Here is a 12,483-nt window from a genome sequence, read left to right on the forward strand (position 1 = left end):
TCTCATTTTTTTTTCTCTTTTATTATTCTTTTTATCTAGCTATTAGGATCCTAAAAACATGGTCTCTAACCAACCACAAAACGATTATATTAGTGACAAGGGAGAAACTGGAAATTCAGATGTAGATCCTCGGGATTTCTTGATCTTTGCTAGAGAAAGAATAGCCAACAAGTCTAGGTAGAGAGTACAGTGAAAAGACAGGCCATAAAGGCAACAAAACAAGTATAGAAGAACAGATCTACTTTAAAAGTTGAAGCTCTCCAAGAATAATCATGAAGCTCATATCTGGCTGTCACAGGGTTTGAAAATTCTGCTGAATTAGCCCTTCTACCTTTGATTGAGACAAAGCTTTGAAGACTTTCTGGATATTACCTATGACTAAGAATCATGAGACAAGAGTTGTTAAACTGCTAACTGGCTTCACAATGGCCAAAATATCTTCCCTGACCAAATCCTTGCATTATAGTGTTTTACCTTCTTGGAAGCTCTCCCATTAAAGTATAGAATTCTCTGGGAAAACTACTGATTATCTAAATTTAGATGGAAAATTTTATCAATGTAAAAATATTCAGGCAGGTCAACTATTATAATGTACATGAGTCATAATGTGATGGTTTTTTTGGTTTGTTTGTTTTTTTTGGTAAAGTAGATTGGCAAAATACAATTTATTTCATCTGGGCCCTGTAATTTAATTTCAAAAACAATATAAACATAATATCTGTGCAAGACATTGTCTAGCAGTGTGAACCTAAGGCAAAGTTCCTATGCCTTCCTTTCTTCCTCTGTTTTAAGAAAAGGACATTAAACCACCTTTGAAAAACACAATATGTCTTCACGTCAATGAAAAAGTTCATTTCATTAGTTTCAAAATTAATTATGGCATAGCCAATTCTTTTCATTCCATAAAAATCTGCTGTGATGCTATGAGTCTGAGTTAAGAGGAAAAAATTAAGCTAAGTAAAAAAAAACTAAGTTCAAAATGGTTAAAGTTTTTTTTTTATTTTTAAAGGAAAATAATTTATTTAAAGTCCTTATTTATCAACAGATCTTTACTAAAGGGCTAACCACCCAACATTAACCTATGTAAGGAATATTTCATATGGCTCAGCTTGGTAAATTAACTATACTGATTTCAATATTTAAAAAAAAGAAAATGGATTCCAAAGATTATTACAGGATGAAATCTATTTTGAAATTTAAAGTAACTACAATTCTACTGGGATGATCATACCCACTTGGAAGTCCCATATCATTCTACAAAGAAAAAATATATAAAATTCTAAATCTTGGTTTAGAGTAAAAAACATTCACTAATATAAAAATTTTTGGAAACTATCCATAGGAGACTATACTTACTCAGGATAACATTTTAAAGACTCTTTTTCATTTAAAAACAGATTTAGAAAATCTAATAATTTGTAACTCCTTACATTTCACGTCTGGCTCCCCAAGATAGTAACAACATAATTTTAAAAAATGTACCATTAATATATGGTATTAATATATGAGCATTTTTCCTAAGAATTCTGAACCCTCAATGCTTTGTAGTGACCCCAATTTTTTTTCACCTTGGCACTGTTTTAATATAGTTGAAGTCATCAAGAAACTTGGATGTCTTTTACCTGCAGAATGTTCTGATGTAATCTTGATTGAATCTGATAAAACCTGCACATTGTTGGAAAGATTTAGGACCCAACCCTTTTACAGTTTTCAGTTGCTCTCTATTAATGAAAGGCCCATTTTTCTCTCGCCATTCAATGATATTTTTGGCTCGGCTGGCATTCAGTCCTGCAATGTGCCTAAAGAGGAAAACAAATGAGGGATATGGCAGTGATTATATATGGAAAAACCAACAAAAACTCCACAAAGGGGTATCAACCAAAAAGACACTAAAATTTTTTCATAATAACAAAAGTGACATCTTAATTTATAAATCTTGTTTTGTGGAGGGCTAAAAAGCAAGTTGAACCAAGGAAGAAGTCAGCAGGAGAGCAAAGGTATATAAGGCAGCAATAATACTAAGAAATTATAGAAAACTGATTAACAGTAAAGCAAGGAAAATCTGCCCCTTTTAACTCTCTTAGATAATTTATCTTCCTTGCCTCATCCACTCAAGTGATGATTTTGCCCATTTTCATTTAACTTATAGGATCAGACCGAAAAAGAAAGCAGTACAAACTTATGTTCTGTGATCTACTTTTTTCTGTCAGCCTGTTCTCATTAGTATAAAAAGCTGATGAAATACAGATATATATCTAATCATGAACAGCACACATAATATAATATTTCCTAATAGGGCACAAGATGTCCTGCTTGATTTTAGTAAAGCAGCATCTAATTAACTCCATATAATTTAACTTTATGGGATCACAGGGTGCTCAAAATTACAGCAGAAAAGCAATATTTTCAATATAGGAAGCATTCCCCACAATACTACTTATATAGGGGATCTCATGCTATGGAAACAAGTTCAAAGAAGTTAGTTTTTAAAGTGTGGAACAGTAGGAGAGAGCTTGGTGATGGAGAGGAAGAAGGAAGAGGAACAAACATGGATTTTGATCACAAATTATGACTGATTTTTATTTATAGAACATGGATACTCTAATCAGACCTCACACCTGATGGAAAGAAATAGGTAAGAGAAAAAGAGTAAAGGAAAGATCCTAAGTTAAGGAACAAGACAGAAAAAGAGTTGGAACATTCTAAAAATTTTCAAAAGATAATTTGATTAGACAAAAATTAAAAACATAGGGAGGAAAGAGGCATAGCCTGAAACTTGGAATGACTATAAACATTTATTTTTTGGTTAGTACTAGTGTGAACTTATATGTAAGTAGTCCATTAACATATGACGGGAAACCTCTTATCTATGTTAACCTGTGAAGATTTATTTAACTTTTAATCAGTGACACTAATGGATTCAATGTCTAACATCTGTTCACTATTTTGGATTTTTACTGAAAGTGATAATGTGAGATGTTTCTATAGTTTGGACTAAGTCTTTTCTTCTGAAACCTCGTTCTCTTTCCAAAGAGCTGTCACTACCTTGCAGAGGTGATAGGTGCTCTTCTTGATTTCTTGGACCTGGTAAGTGAACCCATACTTATCCTCTTGCTCAAGCTGTGTTTGAGGCACGAGGAAAACAAAACCCACTACTCTCTCTGATCTATAGCCAGGGAATTCCCATCTCACCTTAATAGAATTTCTGAACAGATGTTGATATCCACTCCCACAAAGCTGACACACTCTTCCACCACACTGTCCAGAGTTGCTTTGAGTAAAGTCTGGGATACATCATGCTGAAAAGATAAAATTCAAAGAATAATGAATAATTAAAGGGATCTACATACTAAATAACCTATCACTTTGTCTCTACTACTCTTGAAGACCTGAGGAATCTAATGGCAATTTTCTTTATTTCTTTTAAGTATGATGACAACATATGAACCAGGAAAAAAAATCTTCTAGTATTTAAATGAATTCTTAGACTTTGAAACCTTCCTTTCTAATAATTATATGTTCTTTCCCTGACTATTCTAGCCCACTCTGAAATTTTATAACATGTTCTAACTTCCATCTATCTAGAGGCTTCTTTCCTGATGCCAAGATCTCTCAAATTCTTTTAAAAACAAACAAAACACTAACAATATGACCTTACCATCCCTTTAAGATACTTAACAAGCCTTAATAAACTGTTACTCTCCCCTACTGCCCTCACCTTTCCTCTCTAACTAGCTTCTGACTTCATTATAAAAAGTACTCTATCAAATCTAGTGGCCTACCCTTTCCCTTTTCTTTCTGTAATCCCATCAACTCATGTGGATTCCATTATCAATCCAAGAAACTACTCTCTGAGCTTGACACAATTCCACCAATAATGAATTTATATGTAAGTTTTCCTACAGGTCCTAACAGAGGCCATTTTTGTTTTCCATCAGCTTTGTCAAACTGGTGGGTAGTAAGTATAACCTCAGGGATGTTTTAATTTGCATTTTTCTAATTAGTGGTTTTGGCGGAATTTTTACATGACTACTGATAGCTTGAATTTCTTACTTTGAAAACTATTTGTTCCTATATCTTGATCATTTACCAATGGGGAATAGCTCTTATTCTTATAAATTTGAATCAACTCAAAATAATTTTTTGTTTTGTTCCCCTATTGATGCCACTCTTAATATCTAACTCATGTATTGATTTGAGGCTTATGTAAGTATAATGTGCATGGTGTTACTTTCTTCCTCGTTTGTGCCAAAATGTTTCTGGTTTTTTCAGGAGTTCCCAGCCCAGAAGTTGGGGTCTTGGGGTTTATTTTCATTTTGTTTCTATATGTCATATATTTAATCTATTCCACTGATCAATCACTTTTTTTTTCAACCAGAATTAAACAATTTTGATGATTACTGCTGTGTAGCATAGTTTGAGATCTTATGTTACTAGGGTCCCTTCCTTCTCACCTCTTTTATTATTTCCTTCAAGAGTCTTAGTCTTATGATTTACCAGGTAAATTTCATTATTATTTTTTCTAGTTCTATGTTGTAATTCTTTGGTAGTTTGAATGATATGTTACTGAATAAATAAGTTAATTTAGGTAGTACTGTCTGCTTTTAGTTCTGTTTTCTAATTGGAATCATACAATTCTTGGGCACCTGGGTAAGTAGCTCACAAGTATTTTATGCCTTTTATGGTTATTTTCAATGTCATTTTGCTATGCTTTGTTAATATGTAGAAATGCCAATAATTTACATGGCTGTATTGTATATCTTGAAACTTTGCTGAAGTACTAGAATTTAAGAATTCCTTGAAGGACTATGGTATATCAATTGATGCAGTGCTTTCTTTCTTTTTAATCTATAAGGCAAAGAAAACAGAGACATGAGGAAAATTTAAATTTGAAACTAAAATTAAATTTCTTTTTCCATCACATAATGTGCCTGGTCTTCATGTAAATTGTTTCAATTAAATTTTTTTAATTGAACCTTTAGGATGCTCTAAGTAAAATATCATATCATCTGCAAAATGCTCATTTGAATGGGGTGTATGGGGTGTTCAGAGAGAACTAGCACCTCTGGTATGATGGCTTACTGAGCCCTTTTCAGGGCTACTTATCTTCCATTAGTGTCCACCTTTCATTCATCTCTCATCTATGGCTCCAAGAAGCTGTAGCATGCATAGCAACCACACTCTGGTAAAATTGTCTTAACAGATAGGCTAAACTATATTGAGTGTAACCAAAAAGAGTAATCCTCAAACCCACTGGTGAGTTAGAGGGGTGTGTCTATCCCAAGAATGTGAGAATGTCCTCCTAGTGGAATAAGTAGATGAGAACAATGTATTCCAGTGACCAAGATCATGGATGAAGCAGGTGTTTTGAAGCACTTAGACATCAGACATAAAAAAACATCAAGGTCATCTACCACATCCCAGGATACTGCCAATTGTTCTGACTTTTGTCTTGCCACTGGGATTCTGATAACTTAGTAAAAGTGAGGTTGAAATTCTTCCTCTCTTTCTCTCTCTCTCTTCTCTCCCTGCTCCTCTTCCTCTTCTTTTCCCTCTCCCTCTCCCATCTCTCTGTCTCTCTCATACCTATACACACACACAGAGGCATGAACAAACACAAGCACATGTACACTATTATTTAGGAGGCCGCTATTTTGTATCTACTGCATAAAAAGCTGGCTTTCGGCATATAATATAAATTAACCCTATTAAGAAAAAGTCCAATTTATTCCTATGTTTTCTAGTGTTTCTAAAAGAAATGAATGCTGAATGTTTAAAAAAAAAACCCAACTTTTTTTTTTTACTGTTTTGGCTGATTATCTATTTTAATTCTTTTCATTTTTCTAATTATCAAGCATTTATTATTTTCTCCCTTTTAATTCCCCATACACACTTGTGGAATGAGGGTAAATAAACACAAACTCTTTGTAACAAATAATCATAATGTAGCAAAAAAAATTCTAGTATTGAGTATTCTGAAAGTAAACTTTTTCATTATTTTTGTTTTGTACTACTGAATCAATCCTGAAATCCTGGCATAAATCAAGTCTGGTCATAATTAAATATGCTGACATTTTTCTATGATCTCTATTATGATATTTTATCTGACATTTTGTTTAAGATTTTTATAGCACTATTCATGAGGGATACCTGTCTACACTTTTCTTTCTCTGTTTTGTATCTCCCGGTTTAGATATCATACCATTTTCGTACAATAAAAGGAATCTGATGGGATCCATTCTTTCCCCATTCTTGCAAATAGTTAATGTTCTTTGAATGTTTCATTTAAGTTGCTGATAAATTGATGTGGTCTTAAAGTTACTTTCTTTAAGAATTCATTTAATATGAAATTTTTTAATAGTGGCAATTTGCTTTTCCTTTTTAAAAATCAAATTAGCTAATGGTTATATATTGTACTTATCTTCCCTTCTCCCAATTGTACACTTACTTCTGAATTCAAATTGTTTTGAATTTTTTGAATTTTGAATTTCACTTGTTTTTGCTTTCAATTTCATTAATACATTGTTAACGTTCAAAATTTCTATTTTGGCGATCTTAAATTTTGCTGGTTTTCTAGTACTTTTAGTTGCATATTCAATTATTGATTTGTTCTTTCTTTTGCTGATGGAAATATTTAAAGATAAAAATTTTCCTTTAAAGACTGCTTTTTACTGAATCTTACAAATTTTCATGTTTCATTTTTTCCATTTTCTTTTTAATTATCTAATGGTTCTATGACTTATTCTTTGAATTATTTATTCTTTAAATTTGTGAGATTTTATTCCTTATCTAAGGCTAATTTTTGTAAAATTACCATGTATAGCTGAGATGAAATATGGCTTTTAATTCCCATTCAGTACTGGGCCCAAGATTTACAACTTTTCTAAACTTTTAAAAAATTCTCCTCAAGTGCTTAAAATATCCATCTTTTGCTGGGGTGGGGGGTGGGGAGGTGGGAGCAGGGGAGGATTTGTCTAGTTCTGAAAGAAGGAGTATGCTGATGTCTCTAACTATTATAGCTTTTACTGTCTATTTCTCTCCCTTTACTTCATTTACCTGTCAAAGTATTTAGATACTACCATCACTAGTTTCTTAAACAGTAATATCAACTCATTATCTAGGGTGCCTTTAAAAAGCACAATTGTTTCCCTGTTAATCTCTTTTAATCAGGACTTTTTGCTATTTCTTCATCAAAGACCATGACTATTAACTCTACTTATTTTGTTTGAATCAATCTGAAGCTTTATTTTATATTAACTCATTGTGAATCTATTTCAAATATGCTTCTTAAAAACCATATGCTGTTAGATTTTGCTAAGCCATTCTATATTATTTTTCTTTTCAGATGAAGCCAATTACACTATTTCATAGTTTTAGAAAAAGCTTTTATAAAAGTTCTAAAGTGCTAATATGACTGTGATTTATTATTGTTGTGGCTGCTCTTGTTCTATGTAGGTGGAAAAGATTAATTCCAGCAGAATTCATGGAAAAGATGAGACCTGGAAAATGAGCTAGATTTCAATAGATGGAGAAAATAATAAGCATATAGACAAATGAAAGTAAAAGTATAGATGCAGAAAAAAGAGCATGTCCAGGGATTGTGGTGCATTAGTTTGATGAATATATTCCATTAATTTGATATCTACTCTACTGTGACTTACACTATAGTTCCAGTTTTTTAATCTCCTCATTTATATACTGCAAGCTCCTTTGGGGACAGATATTCTCTCACAATGTTCTTTCAGTGCTGGTAGGCAATTGATATCAACAGTATGAGTTCAGTTATGCAACTCTAAAAGCCAAATTACTGGGATTCAAGTTAAAAATCTCATCCCTAAATATGAATCTATAAACTAAGTCATAAAAACTCTGATAGGTTTTTTTTTTTTTGGTCGCAAGTATTCCTGCCCTCTTAGCATCATAAATAAACAGCAATATGTCTGATAACTTTAAGTTCTCTGAAAGATGGCCATTATATGTTTATATTATATAGTTGTGTGATTATATTATCATTGTAATTTATCAATAGGCACAATGGATTTCATATCATCTGAAATATAGCTGAGAAACATAAAGGAAACAAAAAAACTACTACAATGCCTAATTAGCTCACAAAATCCAAATATGAAAGTTTTCTTTACTAAGAATAATACTTTAAACTTCTATTTGAAACTGATGACTCTTTTTTTAGATATGATTTTTGTTAGCTAATACTTGCTATTTGTGAATGACCGTGCTAACGAAATCAAATTCCAAAATATTACATGGCTTATAATCTATAATCAGTCAAAAAGATTTGGTTTATTTACATTGGAAAAAAGCAAAAGGATAAAGAATGCTCATTATTTAGATTATGATATGTAAATGGATAAATAACCAACAGAGAAGGTCTATCAGTATTTATGGCCTGTACTCAAATATATTTATTTCTTTGACATGAGTATTCTTTACAAAAGTGCTGATTACAACCCAAATTTTTTCATCCTGTGGGATCCTTGGCAAATCCTTCTATAGTTTGTAACAGAAGGTCCAGGGTCCACTCAAAGTATTGGAAAGCCTTTCTAAGTTGCACTTGACCTCACAAGAGTACAATGGAATGTGACCTGTACATATATTATCTTTTTGCTCAAGACTCGGCCAGTCTATATTTTTTCATTAATCCATTTATTCCTGACGTTCTTTAAATCCATTGTAATTATCCAATTCTAATATGCTGTAGCCTATATACATTCACTACATATTTATTCCTTACACAATGAGTGATCCTCAATTTCAATTCCCCAAAAACTGTTACATTGCATTGCCTATTCATAGTAAAGCAGTAAAAATGTTAGAACATTGGAACTGAGGAAAAAAGGAGGTGTTTATTAAGTGTGTATTGTGTGCCAGCCACTGTGAGAAAGGACTAATAAATATTACCTCATTTGATCTTCACAATAACCCTTGGAAGTTGCTGTGTATCATTATCTTTATTCTACAGTTGAGGAAACTGAGGCAAACAGTGGATAAACACTTGCCCAGGGTCACACAGATAATTCAGTGTTTTTTTAAAAAATGACTGTTTCAGGAAGAACCATAAGGGCTTTAAAAAAATTGCAGTCTCTCTGTCTCTTCTCTCCTCTTTCTCTATCCCTCCAGTACCCTAAACATACAATCCAGTAGAGTGCTAATAAATGGTTAACAACTGTCTTTATGAAAAGTAGGGACACATTTTAAAAGTTTAATCTGCTTTATTCATATTTTCTCTATCACTTAAGTTTAAAAGAATAAATCAAAGCTTGATTGAAATCTGTCATTTTTGAGATATAAATTGCTCATGACTTAGTTTGCAGGATTTTGTCAAGTTCTTCATTGGATTTCTCTATTCCATCACTTAATGCAATAGATGTATAAACAAATCTAAAATTGTCTTTTAGCTCAAACAGAGTAATAATATCTGTAAAGTTAGATGATAAAATGGGTTATAAAATGTTTATCATATCCACTGATCATACACTGAAAACAATTTCAGCATCTCCTTTATTTGCTATTCTAATTTGTCAGACTGGGCTCTGTCCTTTCAAATTGTACTAGAGTTGATTTCATCTTTTCAACATCTCTGGTATATGCCCCCTTCTCTCCTCTGATAATGTCACCACTCTAGTATAGGATCTCATCACCTTATATCTAGATTACTGTAATAATCTGCTAATGCCTCTGCCTACCTCAAAAGACTTTCCCCACTTGAATCCATTCTCTATTCAATCACTAAACTGATTTTCCTAAAGTATACATCCAATCACACATTCTCCTTACTCAAAAAAAAAAAAAAAAAAAATCTGAGTGGTTTCCTATATCTCCAGGATCAAATATGGAATGTGCTGTTTGGCATTCAAAACCCTAGGCCTCTCCTACCTTTCCAGTCTTCTTATACTTTACTCGTTCCAATATGCACTTGCTCATCAAATATACTAGTTCATCTGACTATTTCTTTGACGTGAGTATTCTTTACAAAACTGCTGATTGCAACCCAAATTTTTCCATCCTCTGAGATCCTTGGCAAATCCTTCTATAGTTTGTAACAGAAGGTCCAGGGTCCACTCAAAGTATTGGAAAGCCTTTCTAATTTGCACTTGACCTCACAAGAGTACATGAACAAAACACTCCATCACTTGATTTTGGGCATAGAATGCTCTCGGTCCTCAACTTCCTATATTGATTTCCTCATCTTCCTTTGAGTCCCAACTGAAAGTCCATCTTAAATAGGTTATCTTCCCCAAACTCTCTTAATTCAAGTGCCTTGCCTCTGCTAATTATTTCCTATTTTCCCAGTATATAGCTTGCTTTCTATAGCTTTGTTTGCATGTTGTCTTCCCCTTAAGATTATATACTGCTTAGGGGCAGTCTTTTGTCAAGCACACATGCTACACATACATGCATTCATGTAGTGTTCTTCTTTTCTAAAATATAATAGTTCTCTGGGAGCAGATTTCTTGGGGGGCTTCTGGAGGCAGCCTTAGATTCAGTTCAGTATAATAATCACTTCAAATGCAGTCAAATGCAAATTTCAGTCCTTTATTGTCTCTTCCAAAATAGCCCAGTAGGCTTTTCTTGGTTCTGAGAGTTCTTGTTGCTTGTCCTTTGCCTCTGCCAGCTTCAGCCTCGAGCTCTCTCTGAATCTCCAGTCTTGCCCGACTGCAGTCTCTGGCTTCTCAATCTCCTCAACTAACTCCTGGCTGAGGCTCCAAGAGCTTCTTATATGTAATTTCTTAAAGGAGTGAACTCAAAGGTTGACTCCTCCTCCGAGAGTGGGATTGTGGGTTTCTGACTTGTGAATCTGCGGACTGAATCCTGACTTATGGATTGCGAATGCTAATATGTGAACTCTTAAAGGTGTGAAAGGTGTGAAACTCTGAAAGAGAACTGCTAAACATGATGCTAAAATTAGACAACTGACTTATCACTGTGTAAGAATCCTAACACATTCACTCACACACACACAGATACATGTATACATACATATATATATATATAGCAATATATCTAAACTCATATACATATGTACACATACACATTAATGTACATCTATGAAAGGTTGTACTAGTTTGTCTTCTGTTTCTCTAAAGATAACATCACCCTTTTTAGGTCCAGGTATCCACATTTTTACAATCTACCAAGTTATTTCCTATACTACAGCAACATTCCAAATTTATACTATGTATTTTAAATAGTCTACAATGCAGTTTTCCTATTTTTCTTTTTTTTTTAATTGAATCTATTTTAAATATCAGAGATCAATGATTACTACGGCTAACTTTTTTTTTTTAAATAAATTCTACTCCTGATCATTATGTTTATGTGTATCTCATTATCTATCCTTGCTAACTCTTCTACTTTATTTCTACCCGCTACCTTGATTTACTATTGCTTAACCTACCAGTACTCCAAGAACCCCTCTCTTAATTTCTCCTTCTACCCTTTTCACCCTTCACCCTCTTATTTCCATTCCTTTTAATCCACACACCTTATCCCATTCCCATTAATCTACACTTCCTTCTCTCTTTCTTCCATCTTTTATTTCTTAATAAATTTATAAGAATTTTGTTTTCTAGATATGTATGTTTCTTCTAGATATGTATGTATTGTTACCTTTTTAATGCATTTACATGTGAGTAGGATTCCAGAATTACCAACCCTTTTCCCCATTTAATTCCTATGTCAGTTCTTAAACTTCATTCATATAATGTAATCACTCCTTTTTACTATTTTCTATATGGTTTTGCTTTTTAAAATGATATCACACTCAGCTCTACCTCAATCTTTTCTTTTGAACTATCACTTACTAATTACAACCTTAGACATATGACTTACATATATACAGCAAAACAGTTTGTTCTTACTAAGTCCCTGAAATTAATCTTTGATGTTTACCTGATATTTCTCTTGGATTTTATATGTCAAATTTTTTTTTTTTGCTTAATTCAGATTTATTTGCAACAAAATCCTGAAAGTCTGACCATTTATTCATTGACTGTTCATTTTTAAAATTCAGGCTTATATTTAATTTTCCAGTATATTTTTGGCCATAGCTCTAATTCTTTGGTTGCAGCCTTTTAAAACAGCCGCTCTTGGGTCTTGTATGATTCTAACTGTGGCTCCATCATATTTGAATTGTCTTTTTCCTTGTTGCTTCTAATATTTTTTCTTTGATCTGAGGGTTTCAAAATTTAGCAATAATGTGTTTGTAAGATTTCCTCATATGATCTCTTTCAAATGTGATTGGTGAGGGGAAGAACAAGATTACCTGGCAGCTGGGTGGTACAATGGATAGCAATGGAGTTAGAATCAGGTAATCATTAGCTAAGTAATACTTGAGAAGTCATTCACCCTTGGTCAACTAATTTAATATTTCTTATGCATTTACATGAGTAAGGCACTGTGCTAAGCACTGGGAACACAACAAGAGAAAAAGACAGTTATTGTCCTAAAATAGCTTCAAGTCTA

The 12,483-nt window shown here is 32.9% G+C and overlaps 1 protein-coding gene across 2 annotated transcripts in view; it reads right to left on the reverse strand.

Annotated features, from left to right (window-relative positions):
• The window catches only part of SRBD1 (S1 RNA binding domain 1), a 301,555-nt gene that overhangs the window by 38,994 nt on the left and 250,078 nt on the right, over positions 1–12,483 (reverse strand). For both annotated transcript variants that reach the window (XM_051975202.1, XM_051975201.1), the window contains exons 18-19: positions 3,193–3,299; positions 1,623–1,799 (exon numbers count right to left, since the gene is read on the reverse strand). In XM_051975202.1, the coding sequence (XP_051831162.1) occupies positions 1,623–1,799; positions 3,193–3,299 (284 nt within the window). The remainder of the gene's footprint in view (positions 1–1,622; positions 1,800–3,192; positions 3,300–12,483) is intronic.

Source organism: Antechinus flavipes, chromosome 2 (genome assembly GCF_016432865.1).
Source record: "Antechinus flavipes isolate AdamAnt ecotype Samford, QLD, Australia chromosome 2, AdamAnt_v2, whole genome shotgun sequence".
Classification (NCBI taxonomy): domain Eukaryota; kingdom Metazoa; phylum Chordata; class Mammalia; order Dasyuromorphia; family Dasyuridae; genus Antechinus; species Antechinus flavipes.